General features: G+C 43.2%; 3 protein-coding genes across 5 annotated transcripts; 1 reads left to right on the forward strand and 2 right to left on the reverse strand.

Annotated features, from left to right (window-relative positions):
* Positions 1 to 331: 331 nt before the first annotated feature.
* Positions 332 to 6,510, reverse strand: PSMB1 (proteasome 20S subunit beta 1). The gene is made up of 6 exons (XM_048938177.1): positions 6,399 to 6,510; positions 5,337 to 5,444; positions 3,613 to 3,694; positions 3,057 to 3,186; positions 1,725 to 1,831; positions 332 to 606 (listed from the first exon to the last, which is right to left on the reverse strand). The coding sequence occupies exons 1-6, from the start codon at positions 6,497 to 6,499 to the stop codon at positions 421 to 423; spliced, it is 714 nt and encodes a 237-aa protein (XP_048794134.1). The 5' UTR covers positions 6,500 to 6,510; the 3' UTR covers positions 332 to 420.
* A 58-nt stretch (positions 6,511 to 6,568) lies between these two features.
* Positions 6,569 to 16,990, forward strand: LOC125690133 (TATA-box binding protein). 2 transcript variants are annotated; one of them, XM_048938175.1, is made up of 8 exons: positions 6,569 to 6,670; positions 8,869 to 9,108; positions 10,083 to 10,414; positions 11,871 to 11,958; positions 13,468 to 13,559; positions 14,962 to 15,129; positions 15,422 to 15,516; positions 16,406 to 16,990. In XM_048938175.1, exons 2-8 carry the CDS (start codon positions 9,055 to 9,057, stop codon positions 16,483 to 16,485), a joined length of 909 nt encoding a protein of 302 aa, XP_048794132.1. In that variant the 5' UTR covers positions 6,569 to 6,670; positions 8,869 to 9,054; the 3' UTR covers positions 16,486 to 16,990. The 2 variants fall into 2 exon arrangements, with proteins under 2 accessions (XP_048794132.1, XP_048794131.1); XM_048938174.1 differs by lacking the exon at positions 6,569 to 6,670 and adding an exon at positions 6,818 to 6,931.
* A 1,948-nt stretch (positions 16,991 to 18,938) lies between these two features.
* PDCD2 (programmed cell death 2) lies at positions 18,939 to 22,904 on the reverse strand. Of its 2 annotated transcripts, none has more exons than XM_048938173.1 (6): positions 22,442 to 22,904; positions 22,110 to 22,358; positions 21,525 to 21,662; positions 20,404 to 20,510; positions 19,941 to 20,057; positions 18,939 to 19,347 (listed from the first exon to the last, which is right to left on the reverse strand). In XM_048938173.1, exons 1-6 carry the CDS (start codon positions 22,737 to 22,739, stop codon positions 19,168 to 19,170), a joined length of 1,089 nt encoding a protein of 362 aa, XP_048794130.1. In that variant the 5' UTR covers positions 22,740 to 22,904; the 3' UTR covers positions 18,939 to 19,167. The 2 variants fall into 2 exon arrangements, with proteins under 2 accessions (XP_048794130.1, XP_048794128.1); XM_048938171.1 differs by having other exon boundaries at positions 21,525 to 21,710.
* Between the last annotated feature and the right edge of the window lie 62 nt (positions 22,905 to 22,966).

Below are 22,966 nucleotides of genomic sequence, written 5' to 3' on the forward strand. Positions count from 1 at the left end.
CACCAGCCTCTTAGTCCATCAGATGGACTTTCCTGGTCTTCTCAGTATCACAACCTGACACTGAACAGCTGGAGGAAAACACCACCTGTACTCCCATTTCACCCATTAACTGCTCCAGTTCCCAGGCTTCTCTCAGTGACTTTCAGCTGAGAGCTGAAATTATTGCCCTAGACAACCTGCTGGGTGGATGTTCCACCAAATCTTCACTTACCTGTCCCGTATCATGAATTACTCTGTTTTCTAAAAACAGAAAAAATAACAACCACATACACATAAAAATACCACTATCACTTCTACCAAGGAAAAGAAAATATTCAGAATTACAACAGTCAAACTTATTGAAAAATTTTAATAAGACAAACATCTTCACATTAGAGTTACATTGTACATCGTAGATTACACGTTTGTATGTAAACTGAATTAGTCTCTTCTTAACTGGATGGTTTCCTCTTTAATTCCATCTTTGGTGACAACACAAATCTTAAGTGCATCACCAGTGTACACATCTCTCTCAGCAGCAGAAATAAAGACATCCTTAACCAGCTGCAAAGCCTTCTCCAGGGTCAGAGGTACGTGCTCCACATTTTGCATGTTCTTGAAGCCAATCTAAGGAAAGATAAAGCATTTCAAAGGAAGTACCTTCCATCTAGCACAAAGGCATTTTCAGTCTGTGCACCAGATGAGCAGATTTACACAAATGATTAGCCTGTTTTAAAATCCAGAGTTGGCAGAAGTAGTTCTCCATAGAGTTTATAGCTGCATGGTCAGAACTTTACCAGCACTAACAACTGAAGTGAAGCACAGCCTCTCGTACTAACATTCAGCACATACGAGACGCTCATCTATTTCTTCTTCTCACTGGGTTAGCAGTATCAAAACTGCACACGAGTGCACCTACAACTTAAAAACAACAGCTCATACTGGAACATGATGGGTTTCATTAGTGTTTTCCTAGCTGACTTTAGTGTCCAAAATGAAAAAGGAGGGCAAAGGGTCACTTACTGTGCTTCAGACTCAGAAATGATAAAAACTTGCAACAGAAGATGTTTTATTCTCTACACTTAATGCACCTTAAAAGTGAATCAAAGCTGAAAAATTAAAGAAAACTGAAGATTTTACTCATCCAATAAGAGCTTCAATAAAGTCAGTCAAGTGTTTTCCCAGATTTAATTAAATAAGTTTTCAGCAGTTATGTAAAGAATGTCATGAAAATAGTCACAACTTGAAGAAAATTTTAGAATCTCAGACAACCATACGGTTGTTTGATCCTTTGATTCGTTTGGTCCCTTCCAACTCCTACAGTTCTGTGATACATTAATTGATCAAACTAATTGGGAGTATACAATATATTCTGCCTTCTTAATTTATTATTATTTAATGCCAAGTATTAGGAACATTTACATTATCTTTCTGCCTCCCTTGTCAGCTAATCAGTTTATGTGGGACACAATTTCTCAATTAAAATGTTTAACTACTGTAACCAGACTGTCCACTGTCCAACCTTAACAAAATCTGAAATCAACATTTTCAGACCTCCTGAGAAGGTAGAACCACACAATTTTTAAATGTATGGATTGACAATGTTACCTGTAATATACACAAACTTTCTCTCAAATAATACCTCTCAAAAGTAAGGTCACATCAATTTGAATATTGCAAATCTTCACTGAGATTGTTAAAACAAAACAAAACAAAACACAAAGAACAAACAAGAACTATTTTACCTGGTTATCAAGCAAAGGCTGCAGCATGGCACTTGCTGATCCACCTGCTTTGAAAGAGTCTCTCTGGTATGAGCCTACTGGATCAAAGCTATAGACTGCTCCCTTCCCTTAAAGAAAAAAAGAAGTATGTAATTGCAATCCAGAATGACTTAATACTGATAAAGATTTGCATTAAAAAACCAATTCTGTCCATTAGCAGTTTCTAGAATACCAGGAAGGAATCTCCTAAAAAACCTTTACAAAATAGTACTGCACTGTGTTCAGACAATACTTTTCACAGCAGGCTCACTGTGATTATGGTGCCCTCCAATATGCAAGGTTATCTGCATGATTTAAGCTACACCCATACTCTAGCAGATGTTTTCTATAGTACTTACCACAGAAGAAGTCCTAATGAAGAATAATCAAAACAGAAGAGTGTTAGAGCACAGTGCTGCACAAAGAGCTCTACTTTTTTTTTTTTTTTAAACAACTAGCAGAAAGTTTAGTGAGCAAAAGTGCATAGCTCTTGGAACTGCTTCCAGAGCATGTGCTTGGTTGCCTCTGCAGTGCCTTCCTGGAAACAGGGATGGTGCTTTGGGCTCTTATGTGCTTCCCTCTGGAGTCAGGCCAGGTTGCACAAAGCAAGCTATCTCGTGCCAGCATCAAAAACGCACTGTAGAAAGTCAGAAGTGCATCAGAAGTGCACTGTAGCATCTACAGGGTTTCACAAGGGAATACGGGTGAAAATGCAGTGCCTGGCTACACTCATTCCCTCTGTTCAGACAGGCTGCACCTGAGGTGATAAGCTGGCCAGCACACTTGGCCACACAGTACTGGTAGCTGAGCAGCTCTGGCACAGATCCAGAGAGTAACATTAAATCAGAACAAATCAAACTTACTGAGCCCAAATCAAACCCACGTGTGCAAATGTGTGCTCTCATTCTTATCACACGCTACTGCGCCCTCATTCTGACGTTCCCCATTATGCAGGACAGACTGACTCACCCTCCACATATTGCAGACATCTCAGCAAGACTGGGGAAGCACTATAACTTAGTTTTAACAGCAAACCGTGGGGAGTGGTTGAAATTATCTAAGCAAGACCACCTCTGAGCTCCTGCTCAAAGTCAGAGAATACAGTATTTTAGCAGCTGAACCACACCACTGGACACAGAAAGTCCTGGAAGAGGAGAATTAAACTTACAGCGCCTGTGTAGAAGTCATTATTTTTATTAGAGATTAGTTAACATTTAAAAGTCTTCATGGAAAACCTGTCTCCAGCATTGACCTTCACATTTCATAATCTCTACCACACTGAAAGGCACAAATAGAATTTGTTTCAAGTCTTACCCTCTTCATCAAGTCCTCCAATTATGTTGTAAACGTAGTAAGGAAAGAAACGTCGAGAATACAGAATTGTAGACAGCATTGCTGCAATAGCTCCAGTAGTCATGGTCTTGTTATTGGAATGCTTGTACATCTGCAAATGGCACAGCATGCCCAACAGGAAAGTCACACACTCAAATTTATACTCAAATCAAAATTACATTTTCTGTGACATCATTACTGAGGAGAACAATGCTTAGCAAACATTAACTAACATAATTACAAAAACAGCACTGGTCTAACAGTAATGTCAAAATTTGTATTTCTTTGAGACTTAGCAAAGAACAGATGTTGCCTCATTACTGTCTTCAGCACTTCAATTTTTAATCTTGTGATGTTACACTTGGCAAGAACACGGCCTCAATTTCATCCTGCTTGATCTTTCACTAGCAATATAGCTACAGTTACAATATGAACACTTGATGACAAACAGCAAAAAGCATATTTAAAATTATAATAGGTCTCAAACGCGATACCAAAAAATATACATGTTTCTAAATATATTAAGATAGTTAGCTACCTTTAATCTTGCTTCAATAATTTTAGTAAGTGTAAGGCAGTCACCATGGAAGCCACTGCATCCAATGACTGTATGCTCTGTTCTGTAAAACAAAGTTTTGTTGTGATTTCAGATTTAGTATGAGCTACATCACTTTCTTACACAGTAAGTTATGAAAATATCAAACGTATTTCCAGCTTCTCAAACACTATCAGAAACAGTTGTCTAAAATGTAGTAGTAACAGGTATTCTGCAAATAAAAGCTAACTGCAGCTTATATCTTGGAAAGGACTCATGAAGTGTGGGATCACACAGATGTCACTCTTCAACCCACTGATTTCCAAAGCAAAGCTTTGGGGAAAAAAAAAAATAATTCTTCAAGCACCCCTAAATGTAGCTATTAACAAGCTGAATCATGTTATTCAATACGGTTTTATTCCATCTGGCCAGGGACTGCTTTTATCTGGTGAGGTAATCTTATTTTGTAGGTGATATTTTCTGTCAGCACAACAGCAGTTATTTGTTGATGTGTTATACAATATTTGCTCTTTGCTCAGTTTCAGAGCAAGCGTTTAATAAGCACTAACTATGGGAACCCACATTTCTATCAGAGCCTACAAACATTAACACATCATCCTGGTTTTGGCTGGGACAGGGCTAACTTTCTTCCTAGTAGCTGCTACAGTGCTGTGCTTTGGATGTAGGATGAGAACTGTTGGTAACATTGATGTTTTGGCTGCTGCTGAGCAGCGCTGCACAGAGCCAAGGATGTTTCAGCTTTTCACACTGCCCTGACAGTGATGGAGACTGAAGGTGCAAGGGAAACTAGGAGATGACAGGGCCAGGACAGCTGATCCAAACCTGCCAAGGGATGTCCCATACCATGCAGGTTCATCTGGAACAATAAAGTGGGACAGTCAACCAAAGTGGAGGGGGAAACTGCTACTCAGGAACTGGCCGGGCACTGGTCAGCAGGTAGAGAACAACTGCCTCGTGCTTTACATTCTTTTATTATTCTTATTTCTTTCATTTCCTGACCTATTAAGATATCTTGGCATCAGCCCATTGGTTTACCTTGTTTTTTCCCCAACTCTCTTCCACATCACACTGCAGGGTTTGGGTAGAAGTGAGCAAACAGCTGCATAGCGCTTAGCTGTTTACAAGGTTAAAACAACATATGTTTATAGGCTTAACACTCAGCAGTCATCTTCAAAACAAATTAAATTGAGATCATCTCAGTTTCTGTCACCACAATTACCGAAAGCCATCATGAGCTCTACACTAATTGTACTAAAGCAATTTCCATCTGGAAGGTAACAGAGTCAAAGATACTGCATAGACTTAGCCAGGTAAAACACAAGTTTATGTGATCACAAGTTATAAGCAAAAAAAAACTGACAGCAGTGAGCAAACTTGTGGCCTGACAAAGCAGAACTAGTTCTTACACAAGTTAATACAAAAGTTCTTCTGATTATCCTGCCAAAAAACCACGTAGCTTATGTTACAGGTAAAGTCTGGCACCATGCTAAAAACATCCAACAGCATGCAATAAGAAATCTGACTGCATTTAGAGCATCACATTACAACAAAAGTCATCATAACTCCAAAACTCCAATTCTGTTACTTTTTTTTTTCCTCCTGAGAGTTCTTTCTATATAAGGAACATGACAGATAACTTCAGGCAACACACTTATCAATACACAGGGTCATCCCTCCATTTCACTTCTTATAAGGTACAGACTTACAGTTTGTAGCATTTTGGACTGTCCCGGCTGTGAATGGCATAACCTTCACTCAGTCGAGTGTCAGAGGCAACAATGCAAAAGTCTTCTCCAGCAATCGCCAACACAGTCCTTGAAGAAAAATATTCATACAATCACAATTTTTGGCACAACTTGGTTCTTAGACAAGTGATGAAAAGATAAAAGTTCTCTATCTACACTCACATTGCGTCATGAATCTTATAACATTCCTTGATGTTTCTCACTACACATAACTTAAGATTGGAAGCAAAATGATGCTAGACACACTGAAGAGAATGTACATGATTCTCTGCTATGACTGCAAACCGTACAGAAGTTTATTAAGGTCAAGACACAACAGACTCCCATTTTAGATGTGTGATAAGGAAAGCTGCTGATGTCTGATAAAGAAAACTGGCTGGCTCTCCAAGCAAATACACTCCAGCCAAGCACTTAGCACCACTACCATGGAATTAGCATCATTCTTGTAACTTAATGTTAACCTACGTTATTAATTTCCAAATAATTACTCTGTGATTGCTTCACTGCCACTACCACTAAGCAGCTAAGAGATGTCCTTTATAAAGCAGTTAGTCATCAGGAAAAAAAAATAAATAAATCTAAAGAATGTCAAGCTGTCCAGATGCTTGTCAATTCAGAGCGTGCATCTGCAAAAGATCACCCACCTGTAACAGTTATGACAAAGTCGCTCGTGGCTCAGTTGCAGCCTTAAAAACAAATCACCACTAGATACGTTTCCTGGCCACTACAAAGAAACAAGCCCCTGGGTAAGGGAAAGCACTTGCTTTGACCCTTAAGAGTTCAGCGGTCTGCAGCGTGACAAAATCCCCAGTAGGACACAGAAATAAAGCAGAAGAGAAGCACCGATCAGCGGGACACACAGCCCTGCACGAAGCCAAGCCCGGCTCTCCTCCACCACTCCACCGACAGACGGTGCCCAGGGTACAGGCTTCCTCGCACGGGGCCAGCGAGACGACAACGAGCAGGACGCGGCCCAGCCACCGCTCAGCCTCAGCCCGCCCCACCCCTGCCCGCGGCTCTCACCCGCCGTTGAAGGTGTAGGGCGAAAAGCGGTACTGCACGGGCGCGCCCACTCCGCAGCCCGGCTCCGGTCTCAGCTCTGCGTATCCGGCGGCAGACAGCATCCCTGCGGCCCTGCTCGCTGCTGTCTCACGGCAAAATGGCGGCACCGGAAACAAGGAGGTGGCGCTCTATGAGGCACGGGCACCTCGTCTCATCTGCCCTGGAGGTGCCACGCCCCACCGTCGCGACCGCACAGCCGCACGAGCCAGACCAGACCTCGGGAGGAAGAGATGGTAAGCACGCGAGGCTCTCGCCATAAGCGCGGTACCAGACGCCGCGGCACGAGGTGCCAGTAGAGCCAATACTCCGTGGGTAGCATCAGGACGCGCGCCCGCCCCGCCCTCACTCAAGATGGCGGTAGAGAGGGCGGGGTGGACGCGCGGTGGAAGTGACGCAATCGACGCGCGCCGGTGGCGCGGGAGCGGGGCGCAGCTTGGCTCCCGCTGGGGCTGTGCGGCGGCAGTGGTGGCGTCGCCGGGCGCGGCACGCGGCAGGTACCGACTGTTATGTGTCCCGCTCCAGCCCGGGCCCGCCATGGCGTGGACTGCGCCGGTTCTGACGGGAGGAGCCGGTCGGGCTGAGCCCGCTCCGTGCCTCCCCGTGGGCGCCGTCGCAGGGTCGGGGCCCTCCGGGCAGGTCTGAACGGAGGGGAGAGAAGGGATGGGATGGGCGGCGTGTGATGGCCCCGGGCCGAACGGCGCGCTGGGAGCCGTCCCGCTACGGCCGTTGGTGCCGGGGGCGTGATGGCGGCGGGCGGCGGTCACCGCCTCCCCCACGTGACGGCGGGCGGGGAAGGCGGCGGCGGCCTTCGCTTTGGTACGGGCGCGGCGGGAGGAGCGGCCCGAGCTATAATCGCTCCTTGTCGTGCACGTGGGCGCGGTACTGGGGCTCGGAGGAGCGGACCGCGACCCTTGACCGAGGGATCGGGCCGCAGGCGGGGGGTTGCGGATGGGTTGGATGTAGGTGTTGTCCGCGCGGCGCGTCCCGGCATGCCCGGCGTTCGGGCTGCGGATGGGTTGCCGCTGCTGCTGGGTAACGGCTGGGCCGAGGGGCCACCTCTTTCCAGGGCGTGAAACGTGGAAGCGCCTTTGGGGAAAACAGCGGATGCTGTTTCGGCTATAGTGTTATGTTAATACGATACTGAGCTCTTGGGCCTTAAAGACAAGAAAAAACTGGGCAGGCTTTCTTCAAATTTTTGTATGGTTTGCCTAAAAATGACGTTGAAGCTCTCTGTGTAAGTGTCGAGTTAAACAAGCTATATAAACTAATGGCAAAGTATTTGTTTAAAAAGGTATAGCATTTCATAACAAGAAGCTATGTAGAGAAGGACCTGAGTATTTTTGCAGACAGCAGGTGGGCCATGAGCCAGCAGTGTGCCATTATGGCCCAGAAGGCCAGTGGAATCCTGGGGTGCATCATAAAGAGCATGGCCAGCAGTTCGAGGGGTGTGATCCTCCCACTCTGCTCTGCCCTGCTGAAACCATATCCAGAGCACTGTGTCCAGTTCTGGGCTCTCCAGTTCAAGGCAGAACAAGGAGCATTGGACACAAACTGCAGCACAGGAAGTTCCATACAAATAGAGGAAGACAAAGCTTCCCAGAGAGGCTGTGGAGTATCCTTCACTGGAGGTACTCAGAGTTTACCCAGACACTTTTCTACAGCAGGGAACCTGCTTTAGCAGGGGGTTGAGCTCGATGATCTCTGGAGGTCACTTCCAGCACTTACAATTCCATGAAAGCATTTCAATTTTCTATTTGTGTTGTTTCTTTCCATAGCATGCTAATAGAGGTATGGTCTTGTTTAAAAAACAACAAACGAACAGTAAGTGAAACAGCAATACCCAAAAGCATGCGTTCATTTCATGTGTATAAAACTGGCTTTCAGTTTCTCTTTTTCCCCTTGTAAAGTACGTCACTGCAATTCAAAATGCATCAGTGCTTTTCTTTATGGAAGTAGATGGAAGGAGGCTTCCTAAGCCTGAGCTGACCAGCAGTGTTTTCCCATAGCAGAAAAAAACATTTTTGGAAGCCAAGCCTTAACTCTGCCCAGGAGGAGATGTGTGAGCAATGTGTGGCTTTAGGCCTGTCTATCAGTAGTTGGTGGAATTCAGTTCTGAAAATCAGTGCTTTCTCAGATGAAGAGAAGCATATGGTACAGTAAGCATGAAGGTCTAGAGCTGCGTGTGAAGGAGGGTGTAGTTCTGTAGGCGGCTGCTCACATGCAGTGGGTGCTCACCAGGGGCATCCAGAGGGCTGTAAGGTGCTGTAGAAAGAGATTTCTTTATATAAGGTGCATGGGTGTGTGCGTGCGTATGCGTGTTCTCACATATATTTGTATGTGGGTGTTTCTTATCTAACATACCAGCTGATAGGTGTGCTTTTGTTTAAATGTTATTCTCAATATATTACTTTTTTTTTTTTCTTTTTTTCAGGCTCTGTTTAGTGTTTTAGACTTGCAGTACGTTTTCTCTGGAGCTGATGTTTTCCTGATGCTTTCAGCTTGGCTAAAAAGCTGCTTTGCTGGAATGCTTTAGAGAGTCAAAAACCCTTTCGGTTTTAAAGTAATTTAAATTAATTGAAGGAAATATTTCTGGCCTCACCAAAGAATAACCAGAATCATGGATCAGAACAACAGCTTGCCACCCTACGCTCAAGGCTTAGCCTCCCCTCAGGTAAAAAGGAATGATGTAATATGCAACTGCAGTCTGAATTTCTTTGTGAAAGTGTTTTCTGTTTCTTGTATGTAATCTCTTTGTGTCTTTTTTGTTTGTATGTTTGCAGATATGAAAAATTATATTGCATATAGAATAATTAGTAAAAAGCAGAGTTGAAAAACCATTGATTTATATATCCAGAGGTTTAAGACATATACTGATATATTTATGGTTTTCTTGAAGCTGAAACATAACTGACATGTTGGAAATAAGAAGGGGAGACCTCATTGCAGCCTTCCAACACTTGAAGGGAACTTACAAGTAGGAGGGGAGCTGACTTTTTAACATGGTCTGATAGCAATAGGACAATGGGGAATGGCTTTAAACTAAAAGAGGGAAATTTAAATCAGATGTTAGGAGAAAATTCTTCACTCAGAGGGCAGTCAGGCACAGGCTGGCCAGAGAAGCTGTGCATGCCCCATCCCTGGAGGCACACAGGGCCAGGTTGGAAGGGGCCCTGGGCTGCCAGAGCTGCTGGGTGGCAGCCCTGCCCATGGCAAGGGGTGGGACTGGGTGGGCATTCCCTTCCATCTCAAGCCATTCTATCATTTTAACTTTGTTCGTTGCTTTTGGAATCCTTTAAATTGGCTTATACGTAATGGACTACAGTTGTGCTGCGAATGCATTTGCATTCTAATGATTGCAAGTGGAAATTGTGGGTCAAAGTTGAGACGTGCTTTCCAGGTATTGTAGGAAACATTCTGATATCACGGACTGGTGCCAAGCAGTGTTGGAATTGACAGATTGATTGAGGTTGTGGAAGAACTGAATCTTCCAAAGGTTTTCTGTTTTTAGCAGGTTACTAATATGGCACAGGTTTGATGTGACCAACTAAGATGATTTATTCTTAGACGACTACTTCAAGCTTTTTCTCTTTAAAATGAGATTAAGTCAAAGGATCTGTGGTTCCTTTTTCATGCTTTCTTCTGCAGGGTGCAATGACTCCTGGAATTCCAATTTTTAGCCCAATGATGCCATACGGCACAGGACTGACACCACAGCCTGTCCAGAGCACCAACAGTCTGTCCATCCTTGAGGAACAGCAGCGGCAGCAGCAGCAGCAACAGGCAGCACAGCAGTCTACATCACAGCAAGCGACACAGGGAACATCTGGTCAAACTCCCCAGCTCTTCCACTCACAGACTCTTACCACAGCCCCTTTACCAGGAACCACGCCTCTGTACCCCTCCCCAATGACTCCGATGACTCCTATAACTCCTGCAACACCGGCATCTGAGAGCTCTGGGATAGTGCCACAGCTACAGTGAGTGTGTTGTGTGCTAGTATAGCATGACCTCTCTCAGGATGTGCTTTAACTCAAAATACCCAAGAGCAAAGCCGCATAAGGAATTGGGTACTACATTTTGATGGGAAAGGTGGTCTTGAATGTTTATTTGTATGATTAGTGCAGAATGTTATCATCGTAAATGACTGTTTACAAGGGTGGATAGTGATAGGACAAGGGGAAATAAGACAGGGCAGGTTTAGGTTAGGTAGTAGGAGGAAGTTTTTCATACAGAGGGTGGTGACGCACTGGAACAGGTTGCCCAAGGAGATTGTGGATGTCCCATCCCTGGGGGCATTCAAGGCCAGGCTGGATGTGGCTCTGGGCAGCCTGGTCTGGTGGTTGGTGACCCTGCGCATAGCAGGGGGTTGAAACTAGATGATCATTGTGATCCTTTTCAAGCCAGACCATTCTATGATTCTACGATCATGTTGTCATTTAGCAATACAGTGCTAAAGCTCTGTGCTGTAGGAGTTTGTCTTGCTTTACTTATGAATCTGTCCGAGTTGCTGATCTGGTATTTCAAAATACATGTGCCTTGAAACACTTATTTGTAACTTACACCAAAAAAGTGAGTAGATCCACCTCACTGTGCAGAGAATTTTGGTAGTGAGATATTAAAGCAGACCACAGGAACTGTAACATCTATAATGGAATTGGAAGGGTTGAGAGGAAGATACTGGCTGATAGTCTAGAAACTAGTACTGAGTAGTCTTTAATATTCCATGCTCCATTTTCTAGTCAATTACTACAACGTAGAGCTTCTTGAGTTTCAGGCATGAAAGCATTTTCACTGAACTGTAGCTTTATAGAGACTTAAATAATCTATGGAAGGCCCAAGGAGAAATAGGTGTTAAAGAAAGTGAATTTTGCACCAAAAGAATAGTCTCCAATATTAAAATTTTTTTAAAACCTATGGAAGACCTTTAGATTTCAGTGTTTTCTAAGTAAACAAGTATTACTAAATGCAAAATTTCCTTGGACTTTTCTTAAACTTTCTGGAGACTGTTTTTTCCTAACACCTAGCAATGGGTTTATCTGTGAGGGCATTCTCACTTAGTCCTGCATCACGTCTTCCTCCTTGAAGGGCATCCCAAGGACAGTATCATTGCTACTACATTTTCGCCCATTCACAGCAGCTTCCTGGATTGTGGTGAGTGCTCACAGCACAACCTCAAAGTTCTTTTCCTGCCCAACTGAAATATTTTTCTCAAGGGATGCATTTCATAATAGTTGGCAGGAAAGGAGGAATCAGCAGTCGTGCCTTAGGAGGTACTGCTCTAAAAGAGGAGTTTCCTGTCTGTATGAGAGATGTCATTGAAGCTTGCTTGGTTAAACAAATAAAAAAAATGAAACTAATAAGCATGTTATATGGATAAGATGCATTAATTCCTTCATTTACTTTTTAAAATGTATTTCTCTGAACTATTTTCAGGAATATTGTGTCCACGGTGAATCTGGGTTGCAAACTTGACCTAAAAACCATTGCTCTTCGTGCCCGAAATGCTGAATATAATCCCAAGGTAAGAGAAGTATGTTAGAATGCATCCAGTAACAGGTATGTCAGCAGAATAGGTTTGGAGTGTGCTTTGCTGTAGTAGCTAGATTGAAAAACCTTCATTCTGTTTTATGGTAGTGTTAATAGAATTATCTAAGTTCATTAAAGATTTATTTTCTGAATGAGTAAAAAGCATTCTTATACTGATATAGTTGTGTTTTATGTGAAGATGTGATTTTGGGAGCATTAGAAAGAACAGTGTGAGTAATTACTGTAATATACTGGGAAAGTGTTTTTGTTGTTGTAGAGCTGTCCTGAGTTACTGTTTATTTGGCACCCTCGTTGCTTTTGCTCACAAAGTTCCTTTTTTGTGTTACTGCAAAATGTCTGATGCTCAAGTCTTGTTCCCCATCTTCCAACAAGAAGGAAGAGAGAATTCAATTTCTGGCCTCTGTAATAGCCCTGGTTATTCTGTGTGTGCCAGAGTTTCTTCCTTCTGACTACTGCCCTGGAAATCCTGTGGCAGCAGTGCAGTTACGGGGTTTTTGTGGCCTCGCTCCCTCTCTGAGCTCTGTTCTTTCACATTTTCCCTCAGTACTGACTGTTAGTGTCAGTTACAGCAGTGATGCTGTTAACAACTGCATGTGAGTAAGATGCTCGTGCAGCTCACATTTGAGCGGGCGATGGTAGCTCTTATGGTAGGGTAGGTGGCTGTGTAAAACTTGTAGGCTAGAATGATCAATATGAAATGCTGTTTTTCCACAGCAGAGAGAAAAGAAGGGTTACGTAACACACTCCTGACTTATAGTCAGTACATCCTTTTATGAAACAAAGACATTGCTTGGCTGTTATTTAAGCCATAGTTTGACGAATGTGTTACTGGGTAACTCATGCTACTACCTTCATTGTGTCAGCAGAACAGTGTATGAGACTGTATAGTGAACTGGTCCAAGTCTAATATAGCACAAAAAAGGGATTTTGCGTGTGATGCCCAGAACAGTTTGCAGTTGCTTCAGCGAGTTTAAGAATTTATAAATGCAGGTGTATTCTACTATGGTAGCTAAGGTGACTTCAGTTTACATGGAATATGGCTTCTGACTTCCCAGCAGTTCTGTTTGACAATTTTCTAATGCTACCCGAATGCTTAAGGTACAAAGCCAAAGTAGACCATAAAATATTTGCATAACCTTCCATCCTGCTTATAACAGATTGAATTTCAAGATGTGGAGGAAAATTTGGTATTAAGATGGTCGCTATGGTTGTGTTGCAGCTGTTAGTAGTATTTGTGTTATGCACATGGTAGTCAGAGGCGAGCTTAGTAGAAGAGGAGTGCAGTACTAGAAATCCTTCCAGTTCGGCTCTACCTGTGTGTTTGAAACTAAGTAAAGCTCACTTGAAATGCTTGAATGAAGAGTGTTCTGTACGTATATTTGAATCTAGTTATTTCTTTGCAGTGGCTACTTAGATTATGCAAACTTGTTTTTAATGTAATTACATCCGTGTCTCATTAGTAATTTCAATGCTTACATTTCAGCGTTTTGCTGCTGTTATTATGAGAATAAGAGAACCACGTACTACTGCGCTTATATTCAGCTCTGGAAAGATGGTGTGCACAGGAGCAAAAAGGTACGTTCAGCTGTTAGGACCAAACTAAGCAAGGTCATCTTTTCTTTTGAAACCTTGATGCTTGAGAAACACTGTTTCTTTTATACAGTGTTTATGTATATGTTGTATATGCACACGGACATAGAATGGCTATGCACTGAAACTGTTTAAACTGTAGAGGCAGTGGCAGGATAAGAGTAATTTGGTATTTGAGTTGTTTCATTCATCTGGGTGGGCCAAGAGCTCCAAGTTTCCAGTCCCTGTAGTCTGATCTGTTCGTAACGGGATCATTGAGGCATGAGATTTAAAAATTAAACATGAGCAGGAAGCTACAGTGAACAGGAGAGAAATTGTGCCCTGAAGAATTCCTTTAGGAATCCAGAAAGGATAAGCTAATGAGCAGAGGTCATGGAATCATAGAATAATTTTGGGCTGGAAGGGACCTTGAAGATCATCCTGTTCCAATGCCCTGCTATAGGCAGGGACACCTCCCTCTGGTCCAGGTTGCTCAAAGCCCCATCCAGCCAAGCCTTGAATGTCTCCAGGGAGGGAGCATCCACAGCCTCTCTGGGCAACCTGTTCCAGTGTTTCACCACTCTCACAGTAAATAATTTCTTCCTAATATCTAGTCTAAGTCTACCCTCTTCCATTTTAAAGTAATTTCTCCTCATCCTGTCACTACATACTCATACAAAAAGTCCCTCCCCAGCTTTCCTGTAGGCCCCCTTCAGGTGCTGAAAGGCTGCTATAAGGTCTCCTTGGAGCCTTCTCCAGGCTGAAGAACCCCAGCTCTCTCAGCCTGTCCTTGTCGGGGAGATGCTCCAGTCCTCTGATCATCAGTGATGAATAAAGATGTGCAGGAAACGCTTCCTCTGCCTGGTGATGTTCGCAATTCAAGTTGTCTTATTCTGCCTCAGGAGGAACCAGATCTTCCTCTGTTTTAAAAAAACTGAAGCAAATTGAGTTCTGTAGTAGCAAGTAAGGCTGTGTAGTTGTGTTAAACCCAGGTCTGAGTCTGAGTACCTGGGCCACATCAAGCAGAGGATTTTGGCAGTTTACAGGCTCCTATAGGAGTTTGTAGATTGTAGCAGTAGTGGGATTGAAAATCTAAGTAACAATTTTAATGTTTTACAGAGGGAGTTAGGTACATATTTGAAGGGTGTGGAAATACATGGAGTTACAGAGTAGAGTTTTCTGCTTCATAAACAGTGAATGCAGTGTTAAAGTGTTCAGGACTTCAGTACCCCAACTAAGTGTGCAAACCAGTAATAGTTGTTAATTTTGGATGTAAGCATTTTGCAACTCTCCTCTCCTGCAACACACACAACATTTCTTTCCCAGTTAAATATTTGTGGCTTGGTGCTGTTTGCTTGAAGTCGTGCTTAACAGGGGAAATAAGCTGGCTATCCTTTTCTCCCTTCAGCGAAGAACAGTCCAGACTGGCAGCAAGGAAGTACGCAAGAGTTGTTCAGAAACTGGGTTTTCCTGCAAAATTTTTGGATTTTAAAATTCAGAACATGGTGGGCAGCTGTGATGTGAAATTTCCTATCAGATTAGAAGGATTGGTACTCACACACCAGCAGTTCAGCAGGTAAATGAAGGTTTGCTTACCTTTCATTGTTGCTGTGTAGTGACTAGCTTAGAGAGTGGTGTCTGTTTAGATCGTTGCCTTACACCAGAGAGGAGCCAGCATCTTTGTTCCTATCCTAGCTCTGCCTCTGGGGTAACTGATGTAATTTTCATGGGTTGATATTGGGCAATAATTCTTTGCTACTCTTCCCAAATTGTCTACATCTGCACTCTCTGCTTCTGCAGTTCTGCAGATGAAGGGCTAGGACATCTGTTTGTTGGCACATTGAAACACTGTGACTCTTCTCTTACAGCTACGAGCCGGAATTGTTTCCTGGCTTAATCTACAGAATGATCAAGCCAAGAATTGTTCTGCTTATTTTTGTTTCTGGAAAAGTGGTTTTAACTGGTAAGTCAAGTATTTTATTCCAGTAGGCTAGATTTAGACTGCATTAGAAACAATGGTCCCACAAGCATGCAATTTATTAGTTGCTCTTCTTTAGAAATGACAGTACTGGGAAAGAACAGACAGTACAGTGTTTTGTGGATGAGAACCCACAAAGCAAACCACATGTATTTGGTTAAACCTTATAAGCAGCGATCTTGAATCCTAATGAAGAATGGCAGGTGCCCAAAAAGAGCTCAGGTAATGTTGTCAGAAAAATCTGAAAGTCTGCTTCTGTGCACTAGGTTGTGTGACTGAGCTCACTGCGTTATAGCAGCTTGCCTGGAGGCTGCTGCCATTTTCCTTTGATGCAGCAGCCAAAGAAGGGGAGATACCCAAGCTCTGGGGCTTCCTTAACCTTAGGCACTCCACCTACACCTTTCCTTTTCCCCTCTGCTAAGCCTTACTGTATTGAAAAAACAAAAAAAAGAATTCACAGATGAAAGAAGGAACATATACCTGCACTATGGCCTCTGCTTCAGTCGCAGTTTCCTTGCTTTCCCAGATGATTGCACTCTTGAATAGAACTCTGCTGTTCAGGCCCTTCTGCAGAAACATCCTATGAGGCTGTGCTTTGCAGTTGAGCGTACTGAGAAAGTATGTTTAGAAAATCTCATCTGCAAGTATGTCAGAAGCACGAAGATGGTAATGAAACAAACTCAGGACTTTATTCACCTTCTGTTAATTCTGATAATGTATGTTTTATAGGAAATGTCTATCTAAAGGAAGAATTACATGTAGAAATAGAGGTGGATGTATATAAAGCTGCATTCAAATAAACATTCTAAAAATTAAAATAAACCATTTGGCTCTGGAGAGAGAGGGAATGAAGTCAATTTCTCTCTTGTTGCAGGTGCTAAAGTTCGAGCAGAAATCTACGAAGCATTTGAAAACATCTATCCTATTTTAAAGGGTTTCCGGAAGACAACGTAACAGTTTCTACATATTTCAGAGAAATTGGGGGTACATTTTAAAAGGCATTGCATATGGCACAGCAGTAACGAGATGGACTTCAGTGAAACTGCAACACCAGACTTGGACTATTTCCCAGTTAGTGCCTATTTCCCTGATGCTCAAGGGGAATTGTTTTATCGATGATTATGTCTACTGAGTTACTGTGAGTTGCTTTGTTGGGCTGCTCTTGGAGCAGTTCCTCCGAGTTTTATTTATATTCTAGCTTTTAAATAGTTTTAATGCCAGTTCTGTTAATAGAAAATTCATAAATTGGTTTAAAAGATGAATGCGACCGTGTCACTCAGTGTATAAACCACTTAAGTTGCCATGTATATATGTTTTAATTTCCCTCCATTAAGACTGTGGTTTTTATAATTTTGAGAGTTAAGCTTTTAAATTTCTTCAGTTTTAAATTTCTTTGGTGCCAGACACATTCCCTCTTTCCAGTATTAACCAAGGCAGAATAAATTTATTAATGAAAACAGCTCACTGTACATATATATATAAAATATATATATTCCTCCTCTTTTCTCCTTCAGCTCCACATGTACAATAAACCCTGTTTATACAATTATGGGAACTGTCTTAATGAGTTTTAAAATTACACAGCTGGTAAAGTGGAATATATTGAGAAGTTCTTTTTAATTTAATCTGGATTTTTGAATAGCACATGCACTACTGTAAATGACTTGTCATTTGGAGAAAATCTTAACAGTGCTCTGGCTTGCTTACCAGTAGTCACATCCTTGGCAACATCCAGCCTGATTACTTCCAGTACACTAACAGGAAAGAGAAGACTGGCTACAGGAGTTTGTGTTCAAGTATGTGCTGCCTCCCATTCAACAGATGGGATTTATGCAAGTCTTACATAGCTACACTTGAGTGAACTGGAACAAAAGATTTTTTGCTTAGCTTCTAATATTTCTTGTAAATCACTTTTGTATTTTACCAACTATGACAGTCTCACTATATTAGTGTTCCTATAAAATGTCAAAGCCCTTCCAGCTAGAGTCAGCATGTACATAATCTCCCCTTTGAAGTGTGCTTGAAGCTTAATGGGCCGAGAACTAAAAATAAACTTTTTTCTCCAGTACATTTCCAGTAATAACCTTTCTATGACTTGCACATTCTTTCAAACAGCTTTTATCTAAAACTAACCCACATGTAACCACGGTCTCTTAATTAAAATGATATTTCATTCCAGATAAGTAGTTATGGCTGGCTTTGCTACCATACCATTTGCAAATCCTGAGTGAACTTAATCTTTGCCAATTCTTATGGTGGTGCACACTATGCACCACTATCAACAGGTCTTTCAATAATTGGTTTCACTGATCTTACCAGGAAGTTGATATACTGCTGGGCAGAGCTACATAATTAAATGAGATGCAGCACACAGCAGATGTAGTATTTAGGTAAGTTGGTCCAATGTTCAGCTGTATTGCCATCATCCTTTTGTAGCATCTGCAGAACTGCTAACTATGGCAGGAAAACTTTATATCATATGATTTTCACTCCAATCAGCCAAGCTGTGCTGTAGTGACTTAAGATGGTGTGTGCTATTCCAGGAAATGATCCTTTTAGAAGTATGGTGATGAGTAAATAGCTTTACACTTAAGGTATTCTCTGCCTGCTCAGTTGAGGATTCCCAGCATCTAAACTACACAAAAGCAGTGGCTTCTAGTGTTTTCATAAAATCGCTTGTGGAATCACTGGTAAGCAGACACAGAGGGCTTAAGCAGGAGAAGGGAATAAGTAACTTAAGTAAATTCTGTATTATAGGTACAAACAACCCACCTCCTCTCCTTTATTGCAAATGCAATTTATTATAAAGTTTTATCCACAGGAGTAGTTAAGCAACCATCCCAGTTACTTAAGCATTACAGTTATGTTTTTGCTCTTCCCTCAGTTCTATAGCAGACAAATACCAGAACAGTCCCCACAGAAGGCACCTGTTTTTAAACTTCACTGGAGGTGGATGGCAGAGTTAACAGTTCAGACTGAAAATCTGCTGTTATGAACAGTAAACAACAGATGATAAACATCTTCTGACACGGCAGGCTTTGTTTAAACTGCTTTTACAATAGTCTAATGCAGAAACAGTTCAACTCAGTTAATGGTTTTAAGTCAAATAGAACAATTACTTGCTCATTTTATCCTGAATTACCATTAATCACAATATGTAACGACTGCCTTTCAAGATCCAGTGTACCTTTTGGAAGAGCAAAGCATAATTAAGTTGCCTGTTTAAAGGCTACACTGCTTCATCATAGCTATGACTGCTGTAACTTGCTGAGCATCAGCATGCAAGTGAGCTTTGAGCAATCTGCTTTTCTCTGTGAATTACTGTCAATTTTTTAAAGCAAAAGTTCTGACAGGCAATCATCTAAGATTCTCAAATTCGGTTGCCAAAAAAGATACTTTCACCAGTCCAAAAGCATTCAATCTTTATTTAAATAAACATTCAGAGTTTAGATTTGAAGTGAAATTCAATGAAGAATTGCATTTGGCTTTATTACCAACTTCAAGAGCATAAGAATGAAGTTGCTGAGGGCTCCTATCCCCAACAAGACAACTGTTAGACTGGTATCACTGATGTTAGTTCAGTTTCCTGCAGATGCGTTGAAGAACAAGATAAGTGTGATATATAGATGATTTAACTTAGGAACTTAATGGAAGTTCAGTAGAGTCTACAGAGAAGTCTTGTTTCCATATGAACTCCTCAGCATACTTGTTTTCTGCACTGCAATTCTCAGCACATGTGTACACCACCAGTGTTCCCCAGTCGATGCTTTCCCCGAGGCTGTCAACCTTAAGGTGGTTCAGGAGCTGTGGCATTACCTTCACGGAAAAACATAGGTTACAACCACTAAGTAACAGTTCACACTTCCTGAAACAGAGTACTAGAGGCGAAGGGAAGCAAAGGCATGCCCCTACTAAAGTCTAGTCATTCTGTAGGTGAGCATTGTTAAATTTAGCAGCTACTCTCCATTTCAAATTATTATCTCCATGATTACATTGCTCATCTTTGCATCACATGAAGTGTATTCAATCTACACGTGCTTCTAGCATGCAGAATTGTACAGCTGAATGCTTACAGCTCAGTTTACTTCCAATTCACATCTCAAATGCTTCTATAATGTGTATTTTTGAACAAACAATACCAGATTCCTATGACTTAAGGGTCAGTTCCATATTCACAACTGCCCCATTTTACGCATGGTGCAAATTAACAAGATGGGGATCTACCTCATGTATGTGAAAGAAGTCCTATAGGGAAAAGCACCTGAAAGAGTAAACATGGGTTCCATACAAGTCAGCACTGTTATTCTGTAGCAATTTCAACTATTTTGCTCTAAGTGTATGCCCCCACAATTAGATTCCATTAAATCTGTACTCTATTAATGCTGTTATCTTTAAATTAATTTACATACCTGGAATTCAAATACCCTTTTGGCACCACATAAGCAATTTGGGATATCTTTTTCTTCAGGAATATTTTCACCTGATACCCAGATTGGTCCCTCTCCTCCTCGGCAGTATCTAATTATCTAAAATAAAGCAGAAATTAAGCAGTTTAAAGTTAATGCTGTCTTTCATTGTGTTATAAAACTGGTAGTTACTGATGTAGATACAGCTTTAAGACGGCTGCAGAAAAAGGTCTGTTCCTTTAAGTCATATTCATGGAAAAGTTTGTCCTCCCAGGACTGTTTAAATAGTCAACATTTTATATGAGCTGAAATCTACGGAAAATTAAGCTTAATTGAGATGCGTAGAGGATGATGAGGCATTCCCATCACCATTTCTAATTGTATGAATGAAATGAAAGGATTGAAAGTGAAACAGTTTACAGGAGCACAACACTGTGCAAGTTAGAAGGCTGCTTTATCTTCTGACCTGCTCTGGCTCAACAGTTATTCGATCTTTAAATGTTTGGAAGATCTTGTCTTCTTTAGTCTCGTGTTTTGCCATTGCTTCCAATGTCTCTTCATCTAACACATCACCTAAGCAAGAAAACAAACACACAAGAATGACAAGTTAACACAAGAAAGCAAAAATTAAAATAATACTACATCCCTAAGAGCATTTGACTCAGTCAATCCCAGTATACATCATTCTTAAGACGTTATTTTTTCTTTTTGGGGCATACTAAGATTCTGGCATGCATCCACTCATTAGAGTTAGTAGCATTTTAGCCATAGATGCCAGTAGTGAACAATAGAAAGGGAAGGAAGTAATCCAGAAGGGATCGTTAAATGCGACCTGCTGTAGGGAACCTGCTTTGGCAGGGGGGTTGGACTCGATGATCTCTGGAGGTCCCTTCCAACCCCTACAATTCTGTGATTCTGTGATTCTGTGCAATGCATTCAACCTGCAGAGTGTGACACTGGGAAAAGGCCACCCACACTGCACAGGGACTAGACTTCAGTTTCAATCACTAAGAGTTACAACCCTGCCACAGCCCTCCCATGTTCACATCAATGTGTAGCATGGAGAATCCCTGGGAAGCTCTACACCATAAAGGACAGCTGGGAACCCACTTGCTTTCCCCTTAAACGCTATAAACTCTCCACCCTGGGTGTGTACAAAGCCTGTGAGGTAACTACAAATGATGATTTTGGGCAGAAAGGGCCTGTGTTTCAACTTTTTTTAATTCAACTAAAATTACTTCAGAACAATGTTATTCTGGCACAGACAAAGAGATTTGTTAAGTATGATGGCAGATGCTCAGGGCTCTTCTTATCTCACTCAAGTTTCTTCTTTCTTGAGGGAAGCACAGCAGGGTACAGCATGCACCCTAATGTCCAATGCTTTACTGCACCTCCAGCAGCTCCTGTGGCTGCAGCTCAGCCTCTCCCACAAAAGCAACTTCTGTTATGGGATGTATACTAAAAGGTACCATGAACAACTGTAGCTGTAACTTTTGGTCACCAGTAGTTTACAAAGAACACTTAAGAATTACAGCATTTGACGTTTTAAAGACGTAACACAGGCTTCACTGCTAACGTATTTCTTACTTGTAGTGCTTGTGACTCTGCTTTCCTCTTGTTTTTCCAGTTTCTTTGATGCATCCCCAGCACCTTTCTCATCGTCAGGATCCACAGTGCTGTCAGCAGGAAACTCTGGTTCCTCAGGTTCTATCAAAATTTCATATTCTGGAAAAAGGAATTCATTATGGTCTGGCTCTGTGTCCTCAGTGGCATCTATAAAACAAAAAACACACACAACTTCACAATGACAGCTCACATTTTACTCTCTGCTTCCTAGAAGTAGCTGCTACAGTGTGTTGTGAAGCAAAAATACAGCCCAAACGCAAAGGCAGATACAAGTTACATCACTGCTAGACCAAACATAAACACTAATGTCAGGCTGTGCCGTTTTTCATCCATTGTGTACTACGAGTAGAAAAGCTGTCATAAACGCATCTGATATGCCTTCTATAACGATGATATTAATTACGGGCTGTTACTTCTCACTGTTTCTGTTAGACGTTTCAAAAGTATGACCCATTGACCGGCACAGATCGGCTCGTTTCCAACGGCCGCCCCTCAGTTAAGGCTGCTGCCAACTTTACGCGCACCCCCATACGGGCCCGGCCCCACCTGCGTCCCCGCCCCTCCCGCAGGAGCGGCGATGCCCGCGCCGCCAGTCCAACGCCTGGTGCTCGGGGCCACAGTACGCGGCGCGGCGGCAGCGCCCGCAGACGCGGGGTCCCAGGCAGCCGCACACGCGGCACAGAGCGGCGCCGCTGCGAAGCCGCCGAGGGACCGGCTCGGGGAGCGGCGGGGGCTCTTCGGAGGGCGGCTCTTCGGAGTAGGTGGCGTTGCGGCGCGGCAGCTGGCTCCGGAACGCTGCGGGGAAGAACCGGCGGGTGAGCGCGGCGGCGGCGGCGAGCGGAACGGGCGCTCCTCCCAGCCCGCAGCCCCCGGCTCACCGCAGAGCGGCCCCCCAGGGCCCGACAGGCGGTAGCAGGCGGCGCCGCGGCAGGCGAAGACGAAGAGAGTGCGGTGGAAGGCGTCGGGGCGGTCGGGCAGCGGAGCGTACAGCTGCAGCAGGAAGGCGCGGGGCTGCAAGCATCGGCCGCAGCGCAGCGCGTCGGAAGCCGGCAGCCCGGTCTCGCCCAGCCACGCCGGCCGCCCCCCGACCTTACTGGGGAAGTGAGCGCTGCGCAGCCGCCAGGCGGCTCCCGGGCCCACCGCCTCGGCGAAGCCCAGCTCCACGCCGCCCGCCATGCCGCCACCACCGCCGGAAGTGAGGCGAGCCGCGCGCCGCCCTACGGCCGCGAACGGCGGTGCGGTGCCGGGCGCTTAAAAACACGGCGTCTGTTCCGCGCAGTCACATGGCGACAGTACTTGTGTGAACGTTAGTTTTAATGTTAATGCCTTCAGGCCCCCGTTACAGTCCGCACGTCAGCGAAATAGTTGAAAGCAATCAGTCACGTTCCTTGTTACAAGTCTAG

The sequence above is a fragment of the Lagopus muta genome, chromosome 2 (assembly GCF_023343835.1).
Source record: "Lagopus muta isolate bLagMut1 chromosome 2, bLagMut1 primary, whole genome shotgun sequence".
Lineage (NCBI taxonomy): Eukaryota > Metazoa > Chordata > Aves > Galliformes > Phasianidae > Lagopus > Lagopus muta.